The sequence below is a fragment of the Cinclus cinclus genome, chromosome 1, assembly GCF_963662255.1.
Source record: "Cinclus cinclus chromosome 1, bCinCin1.1, whole genome shotgun sequence".
In the NCBI taxonomy this organism is placed as follows: domain Eukaryota; kingdom Metazoa; phylum Chordata; class Aves; order Passeriformes; family Cinclidae; genus Cinclus; species Cinclus cinclus.
The window spans coordinates 8,738,877-8,766,673 of record NC_085046.1 but is presented as its reverse complement, the minus strand read 5'-3'; the positions used below and the strand labels follow the sequence as shown (position 1 = coordinate 8,766,673).

At 38.6% G+C, this 27,797-nt stretch overlaps 1 protein-coding gene across 1 annotated transcript in view; it reads left to right on the top strand.

Annotated features, from left to right (window-relative positions):
- Positions 1-27,797, top strand: part of PTPRN2 (protein tyrosine phosphatase receptor type N2) — a 624,843-nt gene that overhangs the window by 388,512 nt on the left and 208,534 nt on the right. Inside the window, exon 12 of the mRNA XM_062506519.1 lies at positions 5,564-5,628. Coding sequence (XP_062362503.1) covers positions 5,564-5,628 — 65 coding nt within the window. The remainder of the gene's footprint in view (positions 1-5,563; positions 5,629-27,797) is intronic.

The following is a 27,797-nucleotide window of genomic DNA, read 5'->3' as shown; positions in this document are numbered from 1 at the left end:
CAGGCCTTTCTAGGCATCTATCTATATATACATCATAAATAAACTATACCGATCTCGGGATGGGATAAGTAAATCTCTGGTGATATCTATTTACTTCTCTTGATAAGGCAGGTGGTTTGACTGATTTCTTAGTTGAGACAGCAAAGCTTGTAGAGTTAGATCCTATCATGAAGCAAAAAAGATCCAGAGAAATAAAAAAAATGTCATTTCATACATCCCAAACTACTTTACTACAATTTAAATATCAGATTTTAGAATAGCAGTGTGCTCATTTTAAAGGAAGGTTATAGGAAGACATACAATTGAGCAGTTATTTATTGAGGAAGTGGAAATAAGTCAATACAAGCAGTCATGCAGAAAGGATGTGTTTAAAATCCATCCCTAATCTATGCAAAGACATAGGTACCTGGGGTCCTGCTGCATAAAATCATTGCTGCTGTATCCTTGAATATTACTTGGGCATGAGTGTAAGAGGTAGATGGTTTAGAGTGGGAAAACTGACATTGTTTCACTAAATAAGTTTAAAAAATATACAGCTCTTGACAGCTATTCAAATATGGCCCAATTTCCCTCTTAGGGAAACATGCAGTGTTGCTGTTTCCCTGACAAAGGGATTTTGTGTGTATTTTTTGTAAAGAATTAAGGACAAACAGAGATGGAAAATTCCTTGATTGTGAGCATGGAGATTTAGCTGCCTTGCACCAAAATCTGTGAGAATGCAAAGGTGCACAGGGAGTGGTGAGCATGGTATGAATTTCCATCTTCTGGTTTTATTGGCTAGAGCAAGTTGTAAAGGATGTGTGCTCTCAAAATTGCTGGAGATGCAAACAATATTTTAAATTACTCCAGGCAGCAAGGTACTGCATCTGACCAGATTGAAAGCTGAAATGTTGATATCAGAAATTAAATTAATGCACATGAGATTGAAACAATATCTAATTAAAATCCCTTGAAAAATGACTTGAAAATTGAATATGACATAGTATTTAGCAGGCTGTTGCTAGCACAGCAATGCGGCTTTGACTTTTCTGCAACCATTTGCATTCCAGGCCTGGATGCCAGTTAAATAGAAATTAAACATGAAGCAGCTATCTCGTGCCATCACCCTGTAAAGATTGGAGGACAAAATACCTTCTGCCTGCAGCTTGTGTACTTGTTCCTCACTAATTGCATTGTAAAATTTAGTACAGGCACCCTTCTTCTCATTTTATCTGGCCACTTGAGTTGGTCGTTCTTGTTCTGAACTGATGCATTCTGAATATTCCATGTTGTGCTTTTGACTTGTGCTGTGTGTCTGCATGACACAGTGCAAAGACAAAGGCACTCTCTCTGAACCATGCTATGAAGAAGCTTTCCAAATATTCAAGGGCTCCTTGTAGGAGAAGAGAAAGAAAAGTCTAACTTGAGGTAAATAAATGTAACATTTGCTTGTCTTAGAGATACTTGTTAAAAAGCCAAAAGCTGTAATAAGCATCGTCTCTCTGGAGTTCCCTTTCTCCTTTTCTCTTCCTTTTTCTCAGAAAGGAAAATAAATTAAATTATTCTAAATGTGGCTCTTTGAAAGGAGCTTTGCAACAAGCTGATGGGAAGAAAACAGTAGTTGTAGAGTTCATCTGACAGCCTACAGTAAACCTGAATTAGCTGCCCTCAATTTATTGACTGGAGGTCTCATCAATATAGTTAGCAAGTAACAGAGTATGAATTGTCTCATTCTAAAATGGGCAAGTAATAGAGGTCAGAGGAATCATATGCCCATAAGTACTTTTTTTTCCTACATTCAATTAAATACAACACACACTCAAAGTCAGATATGCACTGAAAATAAAGTTTTCCTTGTGAGTGACGCCATCTTCCCAGCAACATTTTTCATATTTAAGGGTAGTTTCTTCTTTGGGGCAGATAAATCGTGCAACAGCCTGGGAGACACAGGTTCCCTTTCCCTCACTCGTGCCACTGTGTGCTCCCATGAGTGCAGCTGTGCTTGGCAGCCTGCTTGATGGAAAACCTTCTTCCAAAAGTGCAGTAATGAGGCTGGAGCTCTGCTCAGAGCCCTCCAGAACTTGCTCCTTCTAATAACTGATGGACTCTGAGGTTAAACCTGCCAAACCTACGCACTCCAATTCCTGACCATGCCACTGACAGATAATTTTGCTAAAGGAAATAAATGCTTGCCCTCAGAAAACACATCAGACCTCCCTCAGGTTAGTGAAGACTGAGCAGTGACAATCCCTACCCTTAAGCACTCAGCAACACCCTCATCATGCTCTCTAATAGAGCAAAGCCATTAAGTTGTCCCCATTGTAATTTAGATCACAGAAGAGACTTCCACAGATTCTTTCAGGTTGAAATAACTGGTATACAGAGAGTAGGCAAAATTATTCCACTGTAGCTACGTGCTTAATTGTATGGAATACTGCATAAATTGTCAAGTGCAAAGAATTATTCTGATAAATTAAAATACTAATTAAATAGGCTATTGCAGAATTTTGAGAACATTATAGGGATCCGCTCCTTCAGGTAATTTGCATATCCTTCATCTAGTGAATTTAATTTAAAGGCCTCCCATTTTGTGTGTTTGGAAGCCTGTTTTGTTTGAATGGAAGATTAAAAAATGGATTTGTGTGTTGGGATTTTTTCTTTTCCTTTTTTTATTTTTAATAGCTGTTATTATGCCTCTTTGCTGATGAGTTTGTCAATTCTCCATTAGTACTATAGAACTTTAAACTGTGACCATAAAAAAATAACTGTGGTGAAATATGCAATATACCATGTTACGCAGAATTTTAATTTCTACTTTCATAAAATTTGCAACTGAAACATCAGCTGCTGTGTATTGGTCTTTGGATAAAAGCTTGTAGTTAGTGCACTAAAATATTTTCAAAAATTTGGGCCAGTTGTCAGAGAATTTGTAGCTTATTCTTAATATCTGAATACATTTCCCCACCACTTCTTCCATCTATCTATATTGACTGTGTCTTCTTGTTTTAAATTCTCCATTGTAGTTCTGCATAGGAAAGGTTAAGTGGTTGTATTCACCATTCCACAGCTTGAAGCAGCTGCTTGGTATGTAGTTGCTGCTGCAGCTTCAGCACCATTTTTGACAGAATTTCTTGACCTTCCTGGGCAGCTTGTGGAATTCAAGGTTAGCTCAAATTCTCTCCTGTGCATGCCTGGGGTGAGCATGCCAGAGACTGTCAGCTGTGTCTCTCTCCACAATCTGACAGAGCCTGGGCTTGACCATTTTCCGGTTATGATTTAATCAATAACACCTCGTGCCTTTCATGCCTCCTAATTTTGGCAGGGCTTGTGTTAGCATGGCTGTCAGACCTGTCCTTTGTGTTTCACCTAATATCAAGGGGGAAAGCAGGGATATTAACTAAACCTTTTTTTGTTGTTGTTTTTTAATATCAAAGCTTCAATAATTAATGTCTGCAGGAAACCTATGAAAAGGAGGTCAAATCTGTAATAGTAATTATAAAATTCAGCGATTCTGCAGACCCAATATTTTCTATTAACTGTTCATGTGGTAAGAAATTACACAGTGGGAGTTACGCTTTGTTGTTTACTTATAGCCATTTATTTTGCAGCCACTCTGCTGTGCAGTTTTCTTTATCCTAAGCTACCAAAGAATCCTTTGTTGGACCATTCAGTTTCTTTGAAGGAGGCTGTGGAACTTTCTCATTTTATAAATCTTCTATTTTTGCACTTGGTAGAAATCTGCCTTTAATGTGTTTTCTGGGTGTGAGGTGGTCAGTGTGGTGGCATGGCATATCTTTGCAAAGATTTACTTATATTTTGTAAATTCATACTGCACAAGATGTACAACGTTGCAAAACATGGTCTCAAATTTCACGTTTTGGTCAACTTCCCTTCACATGGTCCCTTTGGCTCTGGGTGGAATAAATATGTTTGTGAATGTGTAAAGCATGGCACAGGTGTTAGGTATGTGAGTACTGCATGCAGGTTTTAGGCTGTCATTCAGCAAAACCTGCATTTAAGCTTTCTTAGTTTGGGACTCCATGTTCCTCTCTGCTTAAATCACCATATTTAAAAGTGCAAAAATAAAAGCGGGTCTAAAAGCTGTACACAGCTTTCTTTGTTTAAATTGAGGGTAATGTTCTCCCCTTGAGGAAGGCATTCAGAAAAGTTTCTCTGTGTTAGAATTGCTAGAGGTGTAACTTCTTGAATCTGCATGTACAAACTCTTATAAAAATCTTTCCATAAGTGGTGAGATGCAGCCTAATGATCTGGCTTACCTCTGGAATAAATATGAGTCATTTGTGTTGCACTTTTGACAAACCAGTTCACAATAATCTTCTCTAAATATCTGCTGCAATCTGAGCTGTTTTAAATGTATGAAATGGCAACAAATAAAGAGAATTTTTCACAAATGAAAAAAAAAAAGCTAATTCCCTTAAGTATTTTCATGTAAATTGACAGTGTGCAGTATGTCCTAGCACTTCTTGACCTTTCTGATTGGAAGGTTTGCTTTAGGCAACCAAAACTGAGAAGCTGCATCTATCAGATTTTGTTCATAATCAAAGAAAAGAGGTAGATGCCTGCAGATGCATGTGAGATGTGTGGTATGAGTCACCACACTAAATGTGCATCCCTTTCCAAAGACAGCAGAGAGAACCCAGATGACTCATTTGGATTACAGGCAGCTAAAGGAAGGAGAGTTTAACAAGGCTGCAAGGCTTCATTGCTCCTCATAAATAAATCAAGCCAGGTGCCTGGGTTTTGGCCACGAGTCCACCTGACACCTGACTTCGCATCTAGAAGGTTAAAATCTTCTTAAAATGGGATGGCATTACCCATTCACCTAGCTAGGAATCATCCCATCCTTGTGCTGTTCCCAGAATCATGGTTGAGCGCTGTTTTTTGAGGCTGCTAACAGTCACAGGCCAAAATCATATCAGACCATAGGTTTAAGAGAATGGGCAATTGTACAACAGTGCTCAAGCTCATGCCCTGAGAGTGTTTGGGTTGCAAGTATAATTGGAGTCTTAGTCATTATTACGTTTATTTAACTGCTTCATGCTGGGTTGCTTTATTTTAGCTTTTAATGCTTTTTGTGAAATAGATGCTGATAAAGAGAAAAAACTAAATTAAAAAAAAAAAACATGTGCATTGCATCCTGGTGGTGTGAAATAAACTTTTTATTTTACTTGTGACACAAGAGTCTGTATCTGCTATGAAGCATCCTGCACGGTTCTCATGGTAAATCACTACTCTGCTCTTCAATGCAAGGAAGTGGGAAGTATCCTCAGAAAAGGACTTTCCAAACAAGCTGTGTATCTGTGTTAAATATGTGTAATATTGTGTAAAATATCATTATCTTGGCTTTCTTTTTCACATATTAATGAGCAAGCAATAGCATAAATACGCATTCAAAAACTGAGTAGCAGAGTTACTCTCAGGGAAAGATTGTCCATAGATGGAATAAGTAGGAACTGTCATGAATATATTGATGAAGGAAAGAAGGTTGGAGGGAAATGCTGTAAAAATCATGCATATTCCAGTTTTCCTTTAACTCTCTCTCAATCTTAATTTTTCCTTACAGCCATAAACAAAGAGAAGCTTGAAAAAACAACTGGACTGAAAATTCTGCAGACTGGTGTGGGGGAGGTAAGTGGCTTTCAGGCATTTTACATTCTCAAAAATATTTTAGTTATTGGGGTTTTTTTTAAGAAATTCTGGAGCTCATGGACGTTTGTGAGCTACCAGTCTCATAGTGCTAAGGGCCTTTTTATGATACAGTTGCATCTGTCAAAATACAATCTGCTGCACAAATAGCACTGTATCCCACGGAGAAAAAAAAAAATACCATCCTTATGAGAAAAATGCAGCCAGCTTTAAGAAATGCAGTTTTTGCTTTGTTGTATCACAGGAAAAAAGTCCCCAAAGATTGCCACAGCATCTGAAGTCATCATATTAATCCCCTTGGTTTTGAATGAGTGCTATCTCATCTAGGTCAGTGGAAGTTTGAATTTGGGGTAAAGAATCTTTAGATTTTAAAGAGAATCTGACATCTGAATGTCTGGCTTATTTTGGATGTAACTTGAAACATAAATAAAACATGTGTCTGTTATTATCGTGATATCACTAAGCAAAAACTCCACTAAGCAGTTCATCATTTATTAATAAACATGATGCTATCTTCTAAGAACCTTGTATGAACTACAGTTGATTGCTAATTCTCGTGCTAATTTTGTGTACACAGTTATCTCTTTTTTTCCTTTTTATTTAAGTCATTTTGCTAGTGGTAAATGCTGACAGGGCTAGGCAAATGCCTTTTTCTCATGATTGCATTATTCTCAGTATTAAAAATAATTAATTACTAAATGGTAATATACTGAAGGAATAGTTTATTTTCTTTCTTTACTGATTTTTGGGGTTTATATTTCTGATTTTTATGAGTTCATGCCTAAGAACTTAACTTGACAACATTTGTGAGGTTCACTGTGCAACTTTATTCACCTTATTGAAAGACTTGGTCCTGAGGAGGTAATAACACTGCGACCTGCTGTGATGCTGAGGCTAAAGCTCAAAGAAACAAAGATGGGTGAAATCATCAGAAGATGAAAGCCATCATCTCTCTTTAACTGATTTATCCAGGAATGTTTCTTATGGGTGCCTAACCTTAGAAACTGGGAAGTACATCCTGGGGCATGGCTGTGCCCCTCAGGCTGTGTCTTGACTTCAGGCCAGGCTGAAGTTTGTGATTGTGCTGTCTACAGCCCCTGTTTTTTGTTAAATAGCAGGAGAACCAGGATTGGGGTACAGACTGTGGAAGCCAGACTCAGTATAATTTTACTCAATGGGACTCATCCATGCTAATGAAATACCTCCATGTATTTTGTCCAGTTCCAGTCATTGAATGAATTCCAGTCTGCTGAGAAATCGGCTGGAAATGAAAACCCACTTTAGATGCTTAATGTTAAATCAGTTTTTGTATTATATGCAGTCAATGGAGAAAGAATTCCCTTTTGGATAGCTGAAATGCAGGAAGTTTTCACCTGCTAATTGTGTCATTAATCCCCATTGTCGCAACAGGATTGCTGTAACCATGGTAGTCTAAGGATGTGCTGGAGCTATGGGACTTAAGGACCTTAAGGACTTCCTAGATGCTAAGACCAGCTAACAGAGTGGGAAAAACTGAAAAGCTCTTAGGCCAGAGACCTCACCAGCCTGATTCGTGTGTTTGGTTTAGAAAAAGTCACTGTAGAACTCTCCTTCCATATATTTAGGCCATTGTAACTTTTTATAAAAACACTGATACAACTTAGATTAATTAAGACTTTGACAAAATTTTGTGGTTTGCACTCTACCAAATATATATTATGAGAAGGCAGAAAGTGAACACTGGTTAACCCAAGCAAAGCAGATGTTTTGGCCTAAATATATTTTAGGTTATATCCAAAAGAGGGTGATCAGCAGAGAAAGAACCAAGTGGTTTGGACCAAGTAAGGTGATGGAAGAACATTTATTCAGCTGCTTATGTATTTTGTTGGATGTGAATTCTCCCACCTGTGTACATTCCCCTTTCTAAGTCTTATCGGATATGATTGTATAGATAATGAATACATTTCTATGGTCTCACATAAACAAAAAATAGAGGAGTGCTGCAACCAAGCCATTTCTCTGTTGATACAGTATCAGATTTAGGCTATTTCAGGGTTAAATTTAACTATGGTAATCCAATTTTGCAGTTTGTGTTTTATTCACCCTAATGAATAATTATTATTGAAATAATAGAAAGTCTGTATTTAAAGATAATGAAGGATCTTCCTGTTGAATAAGGATTCCTTTTACTTAACACTGGAATTAGGACTGGAATTTTATATTATGGTGACAGTAAATCAAAGTCAAGATGCTCTAACCAAAAGTACTTAGAAAAACTTTTAGTAGAGAATGAGAAATGGCCTTTTTGTTTGGACAGCAGGTGAGATGCATGACAAAGTTAATGGATATATAATCTTCACATGCAGGCCTGTAAAGTAAAAAGGATGGATTTTGCAAGGCAATTTTCATATCTGAAATACCTCAAGAGAAATATAGCCCAGATGGTAGTGGCAAATGGAGCCGCTGTCCAAACAAATGGAGGAACTCTCCTAAGCTCAGCAGTAATTCATGTGACTCTGGACAGTGGAATCTGTTTTAGGTGTCGATCTATGATAACAGGATTTGTGTCTCAGTAAGGAATGTGTGGACACTAGTGACTTCCCGGGCTTTGGCTGTGTTAGAAGGAAACTGTCTCTTCCACTGTGGAGATGAGAAATGCTTCTCAGAGCTCCTCAATCTCTCCCTTTCTTTCCCCGATATCAAGAAAAACATTTCAAAAGCAACAATAGATTATAAAATTCACACCAAGCTTACTGAGCCATTCAGTTAAGTCCAGGGAGGGCTGATGAATTGCTTTTATGTCACTGCATGAACATGTGCTATATAGTCATTAACAACATGGGTCTGGAGTCTACACAGCTGCAATGCAGTTCATCATCTAAGTGTCATGTAAAAGATTTCCACAGCTTAGCTGCATTATGTCAGGGTAGGTTTCCTCTGCTTTAGCAGGACTGAAACTGAGTTCCTAACTGCATCTTCAGAAGCTGCTTGATTTTTGGGGTGTTGGCTTAACAGTCCTGTACATTTCATGGGAAGGTGTGGATGATAAAATGAAAAGCCTTGTCTGGGCTGTGAGCAAGCAGAGCTTCTTTCAGGTCATTATAGAACAGACTTTACTGGTATTCCCAGAGCCCGTCCATCCCAACATCAAACATTGGCAACAGAGTATTCAAGAGTACAGGGATCCAGAGAGTTAGACTGGAGTTTGTTATGATGTGTATCACTCTTAAAATGAGAATTATTTTGAACTTATCTTGTTTGCAGGAAGGCTGTTATACTAGAAAACCAGAATAACTCTGCTGTAGAGAAAACCAGTGCTGAGGTTGTGATCTCAAGGATCTGTGCATTGCTGTAGTGCTGACTATCTCTGGAATTATATTTGCCAAGATACTTCTTTTTAGTTGCAGTTTTCCAGCACCTGTAACAGAAGCTGGAAAAAAACTGAAACTAAAAAACCTGTAGAACTCCTCTACAGTATCCATGAGAGATTTTTTGGTCTCATTGCCATGCATGTTTGTGCCACACAAATCCATCATGAGCATTTCACACCTTCTTGTTTATTCAGATACGATGAAGCTTTTAGGTGTTTTCTTTTGATCTCCTACACATGAAATGAATCTCTGAAGTCATGAGGTCATCTTCAGCTGTTCAGCTGAGTGTCTATGAGGGTATGAATGCATGTGTTGTGTTATTTAGAAGTCTATTTGCATAATACTATGAAAGACACAATACTGGTAAAAAATGAAGAGCTGAGCAGCATTTAAGCAGGACCCATGACTCTGTTCTCCTCTTCCCCAACTTGATGTGAACCACTACTTGAGTTGAACTTGTTGGTCTGCATGACTGAGCATTCCTGCAAGATCTTGGGGACAGCATTTTGTCTCACATGAAGTGAAAGCCTCCTTAGCAGCTGCACAGCTCCACCTGACTCCTCCTGAGTTCAGGAATCAGCAGTGGCAGAACCCCAGTCCCACACCAACATTGTTCCACCTGGACTTGTACCCAGGAGTTTCCCTCCAGCCCAAGGGAGCTCAGCAGAGACCATGAGCCACAGCCCTGCACAGAAGTCACCATGTCACATGTTCCTTCAGCATCCTTTAGGAACTTATCTACTTCTATCTCTTCACATAAGCACTGTTGAATTATTATAGGAGCACAGTATTTTTAAGTTCAGTTCCATGCTTAGGTTGGCTGTGTCCAGAATTACTGTAATGCAGATAAATGTTTATTCAGCCTTTGGCTGAAATTTGTTTTCAGAATAACAAGTCAGGCTCTCCAGTGGCCCAAGAAAGTGCAGTCAGGTTTCGGGGTATAAGAGTATGTGATTTGAATAATCAATGAGTAAACCCTGAAATAAACCCAGGGAATGGCACTGTTCCCCTCTTGAACTGACAAAACACCACCCACTTCAGAATAAGTTATATTAAATTACCTCTTTCAATTTCCCAGTAAGAACGCACAGAAGAAACTAATCATTGGAATCATAACTACATTTGTAGAATTTGAATCATGGCTCTCATATGGCAGACATAAAAATTAGAACAGTTTTCTAAAGCAAATGGAAATAACCCAAAATTTATGCAAAATTAACGTTTCACCATACCTCTAGTTGTCCTAAAATAGAGCAATGATATTTTGACATGTTTCAGGATATTCTCCTTTATAGATATTTTGATAGGTGTAGAATTATGTTGATGTTGCATAAAGTGATGTTACTACAATAAAGAAATCTACATTTAAAAATCCTAGCAAAGCTAGAGGACGTAATAAGACAGACTTTCCAGTGATGTGCAAGCTTTTGAGGCAGGAGTCAGGTTTCTAGCTTCCTTAACGTTGCCAGATTTTGTCACTTATGCCTGTATATCCAGATTTACCTAGAATTATATTGGATTGGAAATCCATAAAAATTGGAATGCCAAACTTGACCAATAATTTTCAGTTTTTGAAGAATGAGATGTAAAACTTTTTTCTGATCTTTGGCTACTAGGCAAAATGCTAAGTGCTAGCTTTTAAAGACAAAACTAATCTGGGATCTACTCCATCTGTCTCTGCTATAGTGATGTCTTGGCAAGCCAAATTCTCCTGATCTGGAGCAGGTACTGCCCAGGGGTACCCAGGATTGGAAGGGGTGCTGTACCCAAGACCATTTAGATGAGGTAGGTCTGAGACTGACCTACCACGGTCTAGGAACAGCAGCTGTGCACGTACTAAAACTATACTCGAGTTTTAGCCCAGGCACAACAAAGTTTTTCAACTTCCACCGAAACCCACGCTTCTTTTACCAGAACTAATGAGGCTGAAGCCAGGCACAGGCACAGGCACATGTGTAGGCAGACACCTCTGCACTGCAGGGTCAGCATTCTCAGACCAGGGGACACCTGAGAGGGCTTTTTCCCTGCGCTTACCTTCAGCATTTTTTCTTACAAACCCCATGATTTAGAGATTAACAGGTTTTTGTTTCCCTGTTAGGTGAGATTGAAGTTCCCACAGACAGCTCTTGCTGTTGGCTTTTGCTGATCACTGTGGCTGTGCTGATGAGCAGCCAAACAGAGATTTCCAGAAGGGGCAGTGTTTGGAGCCACATACATTGTTGTGGGCAAGGCATGGATCAGGTCACAGAGGGGTTCTTGGCCTTAAAGCATGCAACTTTAAAGACTATATGTAGAAATAAGAGCAATAACATTAAATAAGAAACTTTTAGGTGTAGAATCCTTGAAATATTCTTGGTGAAAGCATAATGAGAAAGACTTATCCCATACACACAGATTACAGATTCTAAAGCTGTGTAACCTTTAAAAATTAGTAGATTTATGTTTTACACAGAATTCTAGTAGTAATGTACTCCTTATGTGAAATTTTACTAACAGTGAATAATATCTCACTATTACAGTTTGTTAGTACACATGAATAGTGAAGTTATGCTGATAAACTTAGTCAAACAGTAGCATTTAGAAGTAACACTTTAAAAAATTCGAGGAATAAAGTTAAACAGAACATTAAATTTCTCCAAAGAGAACTATGAAGATCTATGGTTCATTTATTTAAGACCTTGTATGCTTTTGAAAAATGCATTCTAGCTAATATTTAGAGATAACGTTAATGCTATTTATTAACTATTCATTACAGTACATAGCCCACTAGAGGGCTGCTTTTCAAATAAATTGCATCCAGAATGTTAATAAAAGTGTTAAATGTTTGAAAACAAAATATATGCAGCAGAAAAATGTGTATCATTTTACCACATTATTTTGTCAACTATCTTCTGCTACTGCATGTTATATACAGAGCATACTAACACAATATAAGTCATGGCCCCAAATCTAAAAAACATTTAGAATATGCTTAGCTTTAAGTATATAGTTAGACATTTCTTTTAAGCTGTTGCTAAGATTAGAGTTAAAGAGATGCCTGGATGCTCCTGAGACTGTCTTCTGTCACATATCACACCGTCTCTGGTTGTGGAGGGGCAAAGTTCCAATGTTTATCCCCTGTATTTGATTTGAATATTGCATAGCAGAGGTATTTTGACATCTGAATGACAGGTCACAGCTTCAGTTTGGAAATCATGTGTCAGTAGTAATTTCTTTTCTCGTGCTCTGATTGTGACAACGCCCTCCATCTTCTATACAAATTTTTAAAGAACACGACAAGGAAATGAGGAGATTATAATGTAAAGAAAAATACAGCAAACCTGATTTTCAGAGAGAACTATCAGTCTATATTGATTTGTGTTTTCCTCCTGAAAGAGTATATAAAGCACAAGTATTCAAGTGTCACATTGGTTCATGAGTTCCTTTACAGTAGCACTGTGTGATTTAAAGGAGCAGAAGTGCCAAGTGATGTGGCAGTTGCCATGGCAACTACAGCAATTCAATTTTTATTCAGTATCATGTAAAATGAAACAAGATATGGTTTGCCTTGTGGCTTCAGGAACTTACGTATCCTACCAGTGTTGTTGCTTTTTGTCTTTTTTAACATTGTGCAGGTTAAAAAGTAACATGTGCTTGTTTTAAGGATTTATCTTGGGTTTAGGCTGTGTCATGCCGTTGTTTTTAAAGCGGAGTTTCTCTTACAAACCATTATAAATCTGCAGAGAAAAGAGATTTAGATGCTAGCAGTGGCGACATAGACCAAACTGCAGGGTAATTCTGTTTAAGAATCAATGTTATTATTCACCTTAGCTGTGATTTGGCAGCTTGCACTCAATATATTAATAAAGAACCTTTAACTAGGAGAACCTGATTGTTTGTACTAGAAATCCTACTGATTCATGAAATCCAGCAACCTCCTTCTACCAGCAGCCAGGTTATTATGACTCAATGAAAAGAAAATCTGGGGTGGTGTAATGGCTTAGCTGGGGAAGCTGCAGATTAAGTTCTCCTAAACTGTCTGAAGTTTGAGGAATAGAGACGGTCAGAAATTGCAAAGAAAGGAGATTCTTCCATCTCTACAAATCTTGATCCTGGCAGGAACATGTGGATTTCAAACAATCTCAAACATGTATTTAACTATTTAAGGAGGGGAAGAAGTGGCAGATCCCAGTCTCTCAGCCCTCTTCTCTAGCACACCTAGGGCACGAAATGTTCCCATATAGGTCAGCATGGAAAGACACCTGTCAGGACCTCTGCTTTGGGTCTGTAAGCATAGGAGAATAAGGGTCTGGTTCTTAGATTCAAACTTTGAGACATCCAAACTTCCTGTAGGAATCCCTGACAGCAGGGGCCCTATAGCTGCATCAGAGCTGGTAAAATGAACAGGAACAGGACCCAGAGCCTGTCATGGTCCCACATTTGTCTGTGCTGCCAAGTTGTTGTCAGTCACTCACATTGTGTCCTGTGCCAATGAGGACTCTTCAGGCTGTCTGCTTCTCCATCCAAGCAAGATCCTGGCCAGGGACCATTCACAGGAGGCAGTTTCAGTGTGGTGACCTTTGGAGCACAGGTGGAAAGGCACGTTAAAATTAAAGAATAATAAAGTTTAAACTTCAGCTGTGGGTTAAAAGAATTGTGCCATTTATTATAGGTACTAAGTACTATAGTACTATTTTAGTACTAAAACTTAGTACTAAGTTTTAAGTACTTAAGTAAAACTTAAGATCTTTGCTTTCTGGGAAGGCCTGATAGCACATTCTTATTCTTCCTTCTCAGAAGTGTTTTGTGCTTGTACATCACTAATTTTCCACCCTCAAAGGCAACATGGCTGTAGTGTCCATCACTTCAAACTCCTTCAGAATGCAAGGCTTTATCTGTTATACATATTAAAGAAATTTTTGTCAGAAACCTTTTAACAAGTTTCTAAATTTAAACGTGATGATTCCTATAAAATTAGTCTGTTGGAGCTCTGTTTTGTTTCTTTTTTGCATTAATCAGCAGACTTATCCCAATGAGATAATTTTAAAGTCTAGTTAAGAAAAATGTTGAAGTTGCTTTGACTAAGCATAGTTTTAGTTCTGTGTGCACTGTGGTATCAAAAGGAAATATTGCTTTGGGGTTTTTTTTTGTTTGTTTGTTTTGGTTTGGTTTTGGTTTTTTTTTTTGTAATAAGAATGCAAACATACTTCACTGAATTACTAACTCAAAGTTTCTGTGGAAACAACAGTGAAGTGGCTCCTGAACTTCAGAATGTCCCCAGCGGGTCTCTGAGTTCACTTTGGAACATTTAGGTATGTCTGATTTTCATTGCATTAGCCACAAGCATCAAGGAGCTAACTGATAGATAAGGAGAGAATTGGTAGATAGAGTGCAGCTCCAGCAAAACTCCCATTTCAGTGAAGAATTATGTGTGTCTATGTACTGCACACCAAGACCTGGGGAGGGTGTGAGCACAGCACGTGCCTGGAAAGAGCCCCGGGGTCAGTGTGACTGCTTTTAGCACTGAGGAGACATCGGTCCCGGGGGGATTTTCCAATGTGATCTGAGCACATCGAGAGTGTGAGTATCAGCACCTGTGACAAGGCAAGGGGACGTGAATCTGTGCCGTGGAAAAGTGACCTAGTCCATTAATGCCCAGGGACCACTGCAGCTGGCAGGCACTCACTGTGCACTCTGCTCTCACAAAGGGATGGCATTTTGCAAACTATTTGTCTGTCTGGTTCTTTACCTTCAGCAGGTAGAGTAATGACTTCATTTTACAAATGTCAGCGCTGGTTTTATGATATGGATTTCACTTGATTGTTAAACTGTTAATTTACAGATCTTTACTAAGTTAATGCAAACAAATTCTGGTCCTCAAAGCTCTGCTAATGCACAATGTTTGAATTTTAATTTCCAGTCCATCTTAGATTATGGTGATGAAAAACAATATTTAATCCCTCGTTAACACATGAATAAGCGGAAACTGTCATTTCCCACCAAACAATAATGGGATTATCTCAAGAACTGTCAGTTTATGTGAAAACATTATGTTGCCCAAATTTTCATAAAAATTAGCAGTGGGTAATATTCAAGATCAGAGCAATGGAAAGAGGGGAATCTGCATTCATGGTAATAAATATTCATATTTGTCTGCTCAGGAGATGAAAATCTAATCAAGGGGCTATTGATGCGCTGGCTTTTTTTTTTTTTTCTTTAACCAAGATGTTTCATCTAAATTGGGTTTGATATGGAAATTAGTCTTACTCCAAGTCCTCCAGGCCATGAGCATGCTGGGATAACACTGGAGGTGTCCGATACATCAGATGTTGCTGCTGGCATCCGCTTCTACAGACAACAGACACAACAAAATAAAATAAATAATTGACAACATCTCAAGGGTCAAGCTCCCAGTGGCTTAGGGTGTTGGGGGGGGGGGGGGGTTCCCCCTAAACATTTTAATTTTATCCCAGTTAAATCCTCAGTACTGCAGGGTTAAAACTGACGGCATTTTTTTGCTTTTGTTGACAATTACCATAAATCAGAAGACACTCTGCATGAAGCTTAATGAAATATGTATGATATAAATATGGGAAGAAGATAAGTGCAGTTTGCTGCTTTAGGATTTTGTATGTTATCTCTGTATCTGTGCATGCACATGCACAGCCTGAAGAGCTAACCTGTATTTTGTGTGCTGTGCACTGAACAGAAGAGTCAGGCAAACTTTGCAGTTTTCACTGGAAAACATATAAAAAACATATAATGTGACAAAATGTATTATAACTCATCCAAAATGAGACAAGTGTATTTTCTATATCAGTTAATTTGTTCAACTAATATACTTGCATGTTAAAATAATCAGTTCAAAATATTTCTTCATACTTTGTTTTGTCTTTACTAGTGAGAAAATCTGGTTTGTCCTAAAAGAAGTGTTTGCCTTAAAATACTTTAATATTATTATTATTATTAGTGCTATTGTTGTTGTTGTTGATGATGATGTTGTTATTGTTATTATTATTACCAGTAGTTGCACACAGTATCTTCTTCTTCATTGTGCTTCTCAGGGGTTTCATGACCTTTTTTTTCAAGAAAATTAGACACATCATTAAGATCCTGATCCTACAAATAACCCCACATATATATACACATATACACATACATACACATATATATGTGTGTGTCTATAAAGAAGGACATCCTTTTGTGGAAGGGTTTTGTGTTTTCTGACATTTACCTGACAGACCTGTGAGTGCTACTGGACACTGGGTAGTTCCATTCAGCTCCTGACTGTTGTGTACTCACCAGCAAAGTGTGACTCAGTCCTCTTAAAACTCATAATGTCTTCACTGAGTTTATTGAATTCCTGGAGAAACTGCCATACAAAAAGCATATTTTTTTAGATTTGGGACTGGGCAAAAAATTATATCAGCAACATTCAGCTATATTGCCTGTATCAGGAGAGAGCAGGAAGATAGGCAGAGCCTTCTCTGAAAGAAAGCATATTCCTATCAACTAAGAAAAGAGAATAGTTAGAATACAAATATCGCTTGTTCTGGGGATTGCACCCTTTCTGTATGAAATCTAAACTAAATAGGAATATGGAGATTTGGCTTGTTTCAGAATTCCAGTAATTTGTGCAATAAATTGTTGTGAGGCAAGTATAAGCAGCCTGCAGAGTGTGGTGTGCATGTATTGGCAGACCTGATATCTTCAACTGTACAATCTGTGCTGGCATCTTTGTCCAAAATGTTTTTCAGAGACTTTATCTTCCTAATCAACTCCTTTGCCAAGCTTAGAAAAAGAGAAAGGAAATGCATGTAGCATATATAACAGATGGGTGTTCAGCTGTACAGGTGTCTGGTGTGCAGGCACCAGATAATGCAAGGTAGCTAGATGTTTTCTGGGAAATTCCATTACTTCTTCCTAAAAGAAAGAGTTGGTCGTTTCTCTAGAGCTACATGCTCCAGCAAGATGCACACCTGGGAGTGCATTAATGGCCCCTCTTAACTCTTTGATCCTGTTTGATCAGAGTGGTTCTTAGAGAGCTCTGTGCCTTTTCCTAAGACACTAAATTGACTCTGAAGTTCATCAGTTTCTGCAGCAGAACAGCAGCAGCCTGCATTGAGGTTAGGCAGCAGCATTTGAAACAAGTTCTTCTTTATTCACTTCAGCTTCTTACATGTTTTGCTATTAATTTTAGCATAATTCATAATTGTTTCTTCATGAAGAAAATTGCTAATCCTTCATATATAATAAGCAACCTTAGCTAAAATAGATGGATATATAGGAAAAAATTACCAAATCAGTTTTAGAAGCTTCTACTGAAATGCTGGTTTGTGTTTGTCTTAAGTAGAGAGATTATTATTAGAGAAGCATCAGTCATAATCACAGAATCATAGAATGGTTTGGGTTGGAAGGAACCTTAAAGATCATCCAGTTCCAACCCTCGTGCTGTGGGACAGGGACACCTTCCACTAGACCAGGTGGCTGAAAGCCCCATCCAGCTTTAAATATTTAAGCCACATATTTATTAAGCCATCTCAAAGCAGTATCTGGAGATAAGCAATGCAGTGCTACCTGTAAGCATTATATCCAACATCATGTAAGTACTAACACCACTAACCTCTGCAGCCCATTTTAACTTTTTAAGGTGGCTGTGTATTAATAGCTCAGGCAAGAGAGAGGCTTCAGGTGCTTCATGGACCTCAGCTGTGGTCCTGGGTCCCATTTCCAGTCACCTTTGTGCAGGGAGCTGCTACTGCACACCACTGAAGTATCACAGGCAGCTTCAGGATGTGCACTCAGATTTTCCCCACAAAAGTACCCCATGCACACTTGGCAGTGCTCAGCAGGAGACAGTTCTGTATGATGCAGAGCTTGTTGGTATTGTGGAGCATCACTGCTTTCCCATTTGGATGAAATGACAGAAACACAACAGAGACCCAGGTTGAGGGGAGGTGTAGGCCCTCATGCAAAAGGAAGGACACCATGATTTTCTGGATGGCTCTTCTCTGTGAGCTGTACCTCATTAGCTACACTGACCATTAGCCTCCTGGAACTGTTTCTCTTTTTTAGCTATTTTAATATTCCAGATAGCTTCTGAGACCCTGGGGCAGGTATTTGTTCAACACAGCTCCTGGTTTATGTCAAGATTCTTGTTCTGAGTTAGGTGGGTGAAGGCTTGAACTTTGGTTTCCCATGGGAGTGCTCTGACACTCAACTATAGATGGTGGTAAAGCTTTCTGTCGACTGAACATTAACAAAAAAATTCATGTTTTTGACATGAAAAGAAATCCCCTCTTCAAAGTTTCCGTAAAACTTATATGGACCTGTTAAAAAATTATTCTGCAGCAAATTGATATTTCTTTGCATAAATCATTTAACTGAAAAAAGGCTGAGTAGTTTTGATTAACAGGAGCATTACAGTAATGCTTTCTAGACAGGACTGGGATCTCACTGGGTACCTGCCCACACATAAAGTGACAGGAAAGCTATGTCTTTCAGTGATTAAGATAATCACTGAAAAAGACAAGATTAGGAAAGAAAAGGAGTAAGAATTATCACCTTTCTCATTTTAAAATTAAGTATACAAGCTATAAAGATTTTGAGTAAAACTACTCAGATTTAAAATCAAGATCATGAGAAATTTTCAGGACCCAAATTTCTATCCGGTGTCAGAACCAGACACTCACCTTTCCTGCCCATTGGTGTGCAATTCCAGAAGCATCAGGATGGAAGCTTATCTTCAGACTTGACTTAACAAAATGTTTTAATAATCCTAGCTATGAAATGCTAGGAGCTGATCTTGGATTTTACAATAAGAGGCAAAGTGGTTGTGATACTGTATGTTATGTAAATTATATGCAAAGTATGTTGGCATGCAGATTTGAATGCTAAAAGGAAAATCATTCTTTTCTAAACCAGAGAAGAGAGTTTTCTGTCAGATAAACCAGAATCTGCAGATAATTTGTTTAACATACTGATGGTGTTTCATTACATCTTTAAACATATAATAAATACAGAATATAAAAATAATTGTGTCTCCTTTGTAAACAAGTTCAATTTCTCTACTTTGCTAGTTCCAAGTAGGCAAAAATGCAAAAAGTCTGCCAGATAGATATGATCATATCAGGATACCATAATATTAAAATATATATATATTATTAATGCATGCAATTTTAAATTGACATTTTAATACATTACTATTTTGGTTTCAACAGTAAAAGCATGGAGTAGATCCAGGTGTTGCTTGTGACCCTGTTGGTCACTAACATCCACAGTGGCTAATACCACGTTGTTATTGCTGGTTTTATCCATTAGGCAACAAAATGTTCCTCTCTCTATTGACATGTTGAACTTTGGAAACAATGATGGGCAGATACAGAATATTTCAGGAATAAATAATGTTCACAGGGCATGACAAGACACACCTGGCTGTCCCTCTGGCTCACCGATAACACAACAGTGCTATTAACCATATTTTGTTAGGTGTGACAAGACAAAACAGAACAATAGTGGCTGTGTCTGCTGTCTTTTCTCTGTTCTATCTTTTTCATTTTGAGCTTGAGTTTTGTGCCAGACTAATAGCCAGTGGCAATGGGCTGGGGAAATGAAACTTTTGCTAAGATTAGGGAATGTGCAGAAAACAATGTGTGAAATCCTGATCTGACAAGGATGAACAGACTGGTGAGGGCACTGAGACATTTTGTGAAGCGAAACCATATTTATACCCAATGTGCCTTGGAAAAAATGGTAACAACAGAGGTGCCAAAAGATTCCACCCAGGAGACAACAGAATGACATCCTCATTATACCAGTCAGGGAATAAAGTAAGTGTGCAGTTTATTCTGCCCTTTCTAATTACTGGTAGCATATATTAATTGATGCTAGTGGAACAATGTGTGTGCTGTTGTGCTCTGGGGTGATTATCCTTGTGAGACTGTAAGTTCAACAGTTGTCATGCAATTTGAAGACTGGCAATTTTCGTAATTGAATCTCAGGAAATAAACAAAATATGGCAACTTGATGCATTTTGAGCAATTAAGTTTCTGCTGAATTTTCTGCTTCATCCTGGGGACTCCCAGATTCTCAGCCAAATTCTGTCTCTAATTAAGAATGCAAATAACCCAAAGAAACAGAAGAAGGAAGCCATCTTTAATATATTTATATATCACAACAATATACTCTACTGGTGCCCGCCTTTAATTTCAAATATAGTTTAAAATTTCTGCCATCACACCACAAGTCAGGAGAGCAGAATGAAAAATTGTGTCAACTCTGGGTTTTCTGACTCGGGAGAACAGGAACCACAGAATTCCTCTCTAGTAAAATGGCTTATATGCAGGGTTTGAATTCAGTACTCCTGCCCAGCCCATTCAGGATGTACAACTTTCAGAGCAAGGTCTGTTCCTTGCTTTGTGCCAGGTCTCTAATATGCTTTTTATTAATTACTGTGTTGTGACAGGTACAGAGAACCACCAGGCTGCATTGCCTCATGCTAAATACCTGACAGATTAGCAGTTGCTCAGGGGTTTTCTGGATCATTTCCTGAGAAGGTAAATGGTACATGCAAGTAATTTCTTGGGTGCAATCCTGCTAATTTACAGAAACTTTACCTCAGCTCTTGTTTCATGGGGCACTGGAGGAGAGGGTTGTGGTAGATCTGTGCTTTCCGGGATCTCAGTCCATAAGACCGGCTCTGGATTTTCCCAGGGCTTTCTTTGAAAGACTGGCTCACAGTTTCCTGCACCCTTACCCTCCAGTGAGATTTGAGCCCACTGATTAGAAAAGTGACACTATCCACCCCAAACTTAGTTGTACAGACACTTAACTGAATCATCTCTGATAAGAGTGTAGTCAGCTGAGCTCTATAATCAGCAGAGTCCAGCCATGATTGGAATTGCCTTTTATTTCCCATCACTGATTAGAAGGAAAGCCAAAAGCTGGGGCTGCATAGTTAAATGGAATTCAGTTTAAAAGCTAAGATTGAATAGGTTTCTTGACATCTACGGTGTCAAGATGATTCTGTCATATAAATAACTAGGCAAACTAGGATATCACAGTGTTCAGTGTTGGCTGAAGACTCAAACGTGGCAAATAATGTTCACCCAACTCCATGTCAGTCTGATTAGCCTGTCCTGGGGGTTCCTGATTGATCTTCCACCACTTGTGGCCATCTTTGACAGAGCACTGAGGCTGTGACCACAGTGTGAGTGCACTGAACTTGAGCAGTCAGATCTCAAAGTCCAGCAGGTCTCCCAGCCCTTGTGCATTTCTAAAAGTCTGTACAAGAGCTCTTTAGTTCTCTCCTACACTTCTTGTAGCCCATGCATTGACGGCCCAGTGGGTGTTTTACCTTTCAGAACAGCCCTCTGACAAATGCTGCCCTAAGCAGTGAATAGTCTGTAGTCTGCATTAGCTTCATAGCTGATCAAGTGCCTTTTCTAGTATCCTGAAACCCTCTCTTTACAGTCAAGCTCCCTAATATTAACTTTTGAACACAAAGAGAATAAAAAGTTCATTCTTTTTTGGCTGATGTTGAGAAGTGGTATGGGGTCGGCCATGCTGACAGACACTTTGCAAGGGAAGAGGAAGGCTTTTGTGGCATCTAAAGGATGTTTCCTTCTTTTCTTTTCCTTTTTACTTTGTGTTAAAGATGTATGACTTCCCAGTCAGCGCAGCTTGCAGTGTGCCTTTGTTTTCCAAATTAGAAAAACCAAACGAGCTGTTTCTCAATATAGTTGTCGGGCAGTTTGTTGCATCAAGCTGTGAGCAATGTATGCCATGGAGAGAGCCCTGGCTGATGCCAGCACAGGAGATGTCTGATGGGGATACAAAAATAATGATGCCACTCGAAGTGTATGCAAGCAAATCTGGTTCTCTTCTACTACTGTAGAAACCCCTGGTGCATCCTCTAATCTCAGAGCTAACTCAGAAGTAAAAGATGATAATGTTGTCATCTCTTATTTTTGTTCTTTCTTTCCAGTGCTTCCTCACCCCTTCCCAGGGGATGGTAAGGAGACCTTACCACAAAGAAAATGTCTATATGAGTTCATATACATGAGAGCAGCTGACCCTTGTTTATGCTCACTGCAAACCTGAGACTTCTTAAGCAGCTGTAGCTCCCTCAGGTTGTCTGGATCATCCAGAAGAGGGAGACAACTCTCGCACACTTTAAAATTCAGACGATTAGAAGGTTGAAATACCTTTGCATTTATCTTTATTGCTTTTAAATAATTTACTTGAGTGTGTATGATTTTCCACAGCAAAGAAAGCATTACAGCTCATTGTTAGAAGTCATCAAGTATTTTTGCCAAAATAGTTTGCAGTTTATGGATACTACATTGAATGCTAAGCAGTTGGATAAAAAAATATAAACCTATTACTTTCTGCCAGTATTTTCCATGTAGTTCTTGATACTGGGGATGTCTTCTCTGTTTCAATTTTAGACTTGTTTTCATTTCTGTTCTATTCAGAGCAAGTCAGTATAATATTTCCTCAAAAGCTGTTTACTGAATCGATTTAGCATTCATTTTTATTTAATATTAACTTGATGAACGAAAATAAAGAAAAAAAATGTTCAGACAGAACTGAATTTCAGGTTTCTATCGAGCACATAAATGTGATAGTGTGAAAGAGAGAGTAAAAAGTATTAAAAAATTGTAGAAGGGAAGCACTGCTCATATATGCCAGTAGGTATCTGTTCCTCATTGATTTTCAGAGTCAGCTTCCAGTCATCTGACTCTGTACATCTTATGAAATATAATGCAATATATAAAAATAAATCAGCTAGATTTCAGCATGCAGCATTATGATGTCAAGGGTAAATGAACCCATTGAAAAAGCAACACATGCACTTCACTGACTGCATTTTTTTAGATTTTATCAACCAGCGTGCAGATTTTGTCTGTCTAAACACAATGTAGTCACCATTTATCTCCTATAAAATCAGTCAAAACAGAAACTCCTTTGTAATCAGTTTGACTCAGTGATGGTTTGGGTGGTGGTGCTGCTGGCAGAGGGAATCACTTTTCTCCAGCAGTTCTCAGCCACCAATGCACACAATCTTATCAGGGGTAACCTAGCAACTGTATGCTGCTGTTAGTGGAAGTATAATGATTAGTTAATAGTCCATGACTTCACAGGTTACTTTCTCTACAATTACACAGAAGTATTTAGCATTTGATTTCTTCTGAAAACCCCTTCTCAAGCAGAAATTAATATTGGTGAGATTATGACTGGCGCTTATCTCACCTGTATAGAGTTAGCAGTAAGTGCTTCCTTTCCTCCACCTTCCCCATCATATTTTATGTCTTTCAGATGAGTGTTACAACTTAAGTACATTACCAAGGGAAAATTATGAAGTATCAAAAAGAAATCTGTGCAGTTTTTTGGGATAATTTAAATTTTACCTGCAAATTGCATGATGAACTGACTCTTTGCATCTTCCATGTCATACTAGGACTGGGCAAGAGAAAAGATCTTTCACATGCAGCAGTATCATGGGGCACATTCATGACCCCTTATTTCAGGTATTACAACATGGTGTAAGTGACTTCTTGACACAGCTCAAGCCTTCAGCAGTGTTTGAATGTTGTGATACAACCCTTCACGTGGTATTTTTCCTTGAAGTACCTTTTTACCCTTTTTTTAACCTTGTAACTTTCTACTAAAACCATGCCATTTTATCTTTGTTTTGTTTTGTTTTGTTTTGTTTTGTTTGTTTGTTTGTTTTTTGTTTTTTTTTTACAGCGCTTTTTTTTTCCCCAAAGATCAGTTAGCTCTGAGCGTGTTTTTCATCGAATATCTAAAAATCCTCTAAATCCTCTCTCTTTTCTGTATGATGCTTTTATGAAATTTGGAAAATTGCTTTTTCTAGATTAGCAGGAAAAGCACATGTTTGTACTGCCCAGGTGAGCCAGCCATCCGTCAGGTATGCAGCATTTGGTTCTGTATGAAGTCCATAGCTCCAAAGAGGGACAGAGGCCAACTGTGCCTTATTCTACCTGTGGCCAAATGACCATGACTGTAATGCCTATCCATGCTGACTGCAAGGTTATTGCTGTCATATTTGAAAGCCTGTTTGCTACTACAAACATCTAGAGAAGTAAAAACAAAGTCTTGAGAGCACTGTCTAAAGGGAACCCAAATCCATCTTGTCTCATCTCCTGCTCAGAATAGGGTGGTTGCCAACACTGAATCAGGTTTTCTTTCTAAACTGGCACTTTGAGTGCCATCATCATTAGAAGACGAGGACAAATTCTTGAAGGTGGAAGGAAAAGGCAGGAATTACCACCTTAGAGCATCCTTTGGGTACCACTAACTTGTTTGTGCAATCTGGTCTCATGCCTTTTCCAAGGATTTGTTTTCTATCCTCTTAGTCTTTTGCTGACTGATGGTGATATTGGTGTGTCCCTAGGAGAACCATCCTGGTTCTGGCATTCCTGCCATCTGGCACATGGTAAATAATGATGAGTTCTCTTTGTCTTCCTTCACCTGCTCAAAGCCATGTAACAAATGCTCTGCATATAATAAATATATCTGCCACAGAAGTCTGGGGTGGCAAACACCCACAATCACACAGAACCTTCTTTCCCTGTCCTGCCAGGCCTGTGCAGGGTCAGGAATGCCATAATTTTCATGGCTTTCTCTATACTTCATGGACTGGCTGATTGAACTTGCTTGACAAAAAATCTTAAAGATCCCCACAACTGTTTTCTTTCTGTGTATCACCAGGGGCTTTGCATGAGTGTGCAGTCTTGTTTGGTCCTAGAGAGACTTTCAGAATTGACTAGAAATGTTCTGGACAGAAGAGTGGCAGAGCTTATTCCCCTGTTCCTGCTTTCAGCTCCGAAGGAGCTTGGGACCATGTGCCTACAACAATTGCAATTGAAAATGCTGAGAAAAAAATGGAGGAAGTGCTTTGATTAGGTCTCAAACATTAGAATCATTAGGACGGAAGATAAAGGACTAATAGTAGAAAGTAAATAGTAGAAATCTGTTCCTACATATGAGGAAAAGACAAGGAAAATTAAAGAGCTCACCTACAGTCCTTAGGTTCACCTCCTTATGAATTCCATGTCATAAATACCACTTGGCAGCTATCCCAAAAGGAAGAACAGAACCCTACTTGCTAATGCCCTATTAAGAAGAGCTGTCCCCTTTGAAAGCAGTGGTGTAGCTGCCCATGGCATTGCCATGGTCTCTTCAGGGAATCCCCTGGGATTTTGGTGTGGACTCCTTGAGTTCAACCTTATTCTGAGTTTCAAACCCTCACCACATAGCCTTTGCTAGTTTTAGAAGCACAGACCAGGTCTCATATAACTTGCTTCAGGTTCAGGGCTTTCTTAAAGCTTCAACAAATTGCAATTGTTATTCCGCAGACCTGTGCAAGTTATTCTTACAAGCACAAGGAAGAGCAGGCAGAGCTTTGTTTTGTTTTTCTCTTTTAATGGGACTTAAATCTGCTACTAGTGGTTATAAGGTCTTTGAGAAGTCACAAACAGATAAATGTACAAAATAAATTTATTTCTATTTTTAATCAAAGACAAAAAATATTACAAGTTTATTATAAATTTTATGCTCCTATGGTAAATCCTATTCCATGGACTACATATATTTGCATCACGTAAGTCCAATTCCTACTGACATGTTATTGTAAGCTAAAACCCAATCCTTTTGTAACTTAATAAAATTTGAAGTATTTTATGTGTGCAAGTGTTGAATTTTATTAATTGTAACAGAACAATAATTTCCATCATCTAGTATCTAGTAATTTTAAGCTTTGATCTCATTAATAGGGTCAGATTTTGTTACTGTTGGGAAGGACTCTTTTAAAGACAGCTGCAGCAGTTTCTGAATAGAGATCATAGAGGTTGGGTTAGAATATCACAATGATTTATGTGGCTTTGGAGATATTTTATCATACAGTACTAAATATAAACTGCAGGTACAACAGATGGCTTTTGCCATACAATCCATTTATGCTTCATTCTCTAATGTGTGGTTATCACTCCATGTATACAGGATGTTTTGTCTTGCAGAAGTTTTCCTAAAGGATTGCAGCAGGATTTGTACTGTCATTTATTAAGCAGCAGCCCCAGACCACAAAGTGGTGCTACACCATGGCAGCTGCCATTCTCCACAAAAATAGCATTTTTCATGTGTCTGGCTCTTTCTCTCAGTCAGCTCCACAGCAACTTTAAATCATTCATCTCTTTCTTTGTGTTTTGAGGGGCAAATATAGCTGGAGATTGACTGAAGGACCATTTCAGCCTGTTTGGATCTCTTAAAGAAGCACCATGTTCATTTGTAAAGTGGTTGATCAGTCCAGTGAAAGGAGCTGTTGCTACATCCCTGCCTCATTAGCTTTTTAACTGACTGTGTTGGATGTGAGCCCTGCTTGAAAGTACAGGGAGGTGTTTTGCTTCTGGTTTCATCAAAAGCAGCTTTCAAGCAGCAGCATAAAGATACGGGAAATTATTTGTTAAATTAAGCTAATAAGAACAAAACTGGGACCAAAGACTCCTGTCTCTCATTCCCATGTTCAGATATCTCTCTTTTCAAATAAGTGGTGTTCAAATCTTAGCAGGCAGATTTGGAGTTAGTAATGACATTTCGAATGGAGCCTCCCTGTCATCCTGAGGAGAGTGCACACAGCCCTGGGCCGTGTGCTGGAGAAGCTGTCTCTTGTTAGTTAAGTGACAACATCACATGCACAGCTCTTCTGGCAATGGTCACATTGTTTTTCAGTTTGATGTGAGCGTATTATTTAACACTGACTGCACTAAGGGTTTTTTAGCTCCCAGAAGAGTATTTTATTGCATGTTTGATCCACTTTATTGCCACATTTCACACTCAAGAAAAGCTTTGAACTGAGAGCTCCTGCATCCATTGTCATTGGGTAACAGCAGGTTTCATTCCCTTCTTTTCCACACCTGTTTTACAGCACCTAAGTGAATAATTTCAAGAATAGAGCCTATATATCGAAATCCCTCCAAAACCTGAACCACTCTAGATACAAATGTCAATTAAATAGCAAGTGGTTTATCTGAAGTCTGTGTTGTGTGTCTGACACACATGCTTGTCTGGCAGGTGTGAGCAGCACCTGCCCCTGACACCTCTGTTTTACATGCACTCATAAACTCTTTGTGGTCTCCTTTTGAAAGCTGTATTCCCTGTGAAAGGACTTGTCACAAGTTAAATTATCTGTGAGATCACTGACTCTGCCTCCATCCTAGTGTTAAATTCATAACAATTTCTGTCAACTCTCAGTATCAACAAGGACGTTTAATGAAACTCTTAAAGTAGTAAAACTGCATCATCTTGGCACAGGTGATGATGAGTCAGAAGACAGCCCTGGACCATGCCATTAACTTATCAACTAGAGAATTCCTACTGGGCACATCCCTACTTGTAGGGCTTTTTACTTTTTCTTTATTCTTATTTTTAATCTGAAAGAGTAAACTTTGGCCTGAACTGGTATTTCTGGTGACATACAAGATGACTGAGTTTGCATCCAGGTCTGGAGTTCATTTCTTGCAGGGTCCTGGCAGATGTTATAGTAAGGCACTTTAAACTACACTTATCTAAATGAATAATCTTGTTTTGCAGGTCGCAGTGTAAAGATTATTCCTCCTGTGGCATTTATTTTTCCTGATATTTTCATTCTCTTGTGCAACTAAATCCATCATTTAAATGTGCCCAATGTGAAAAAATGATCTAGATGCAAATACTACCAGTGTTTTAACAAAGGTTTTGTTTGACTAGGGGGAAGATGAATTAATAGCCAAAGGTTCAAAACATACAAGGGGTAATCAGGAA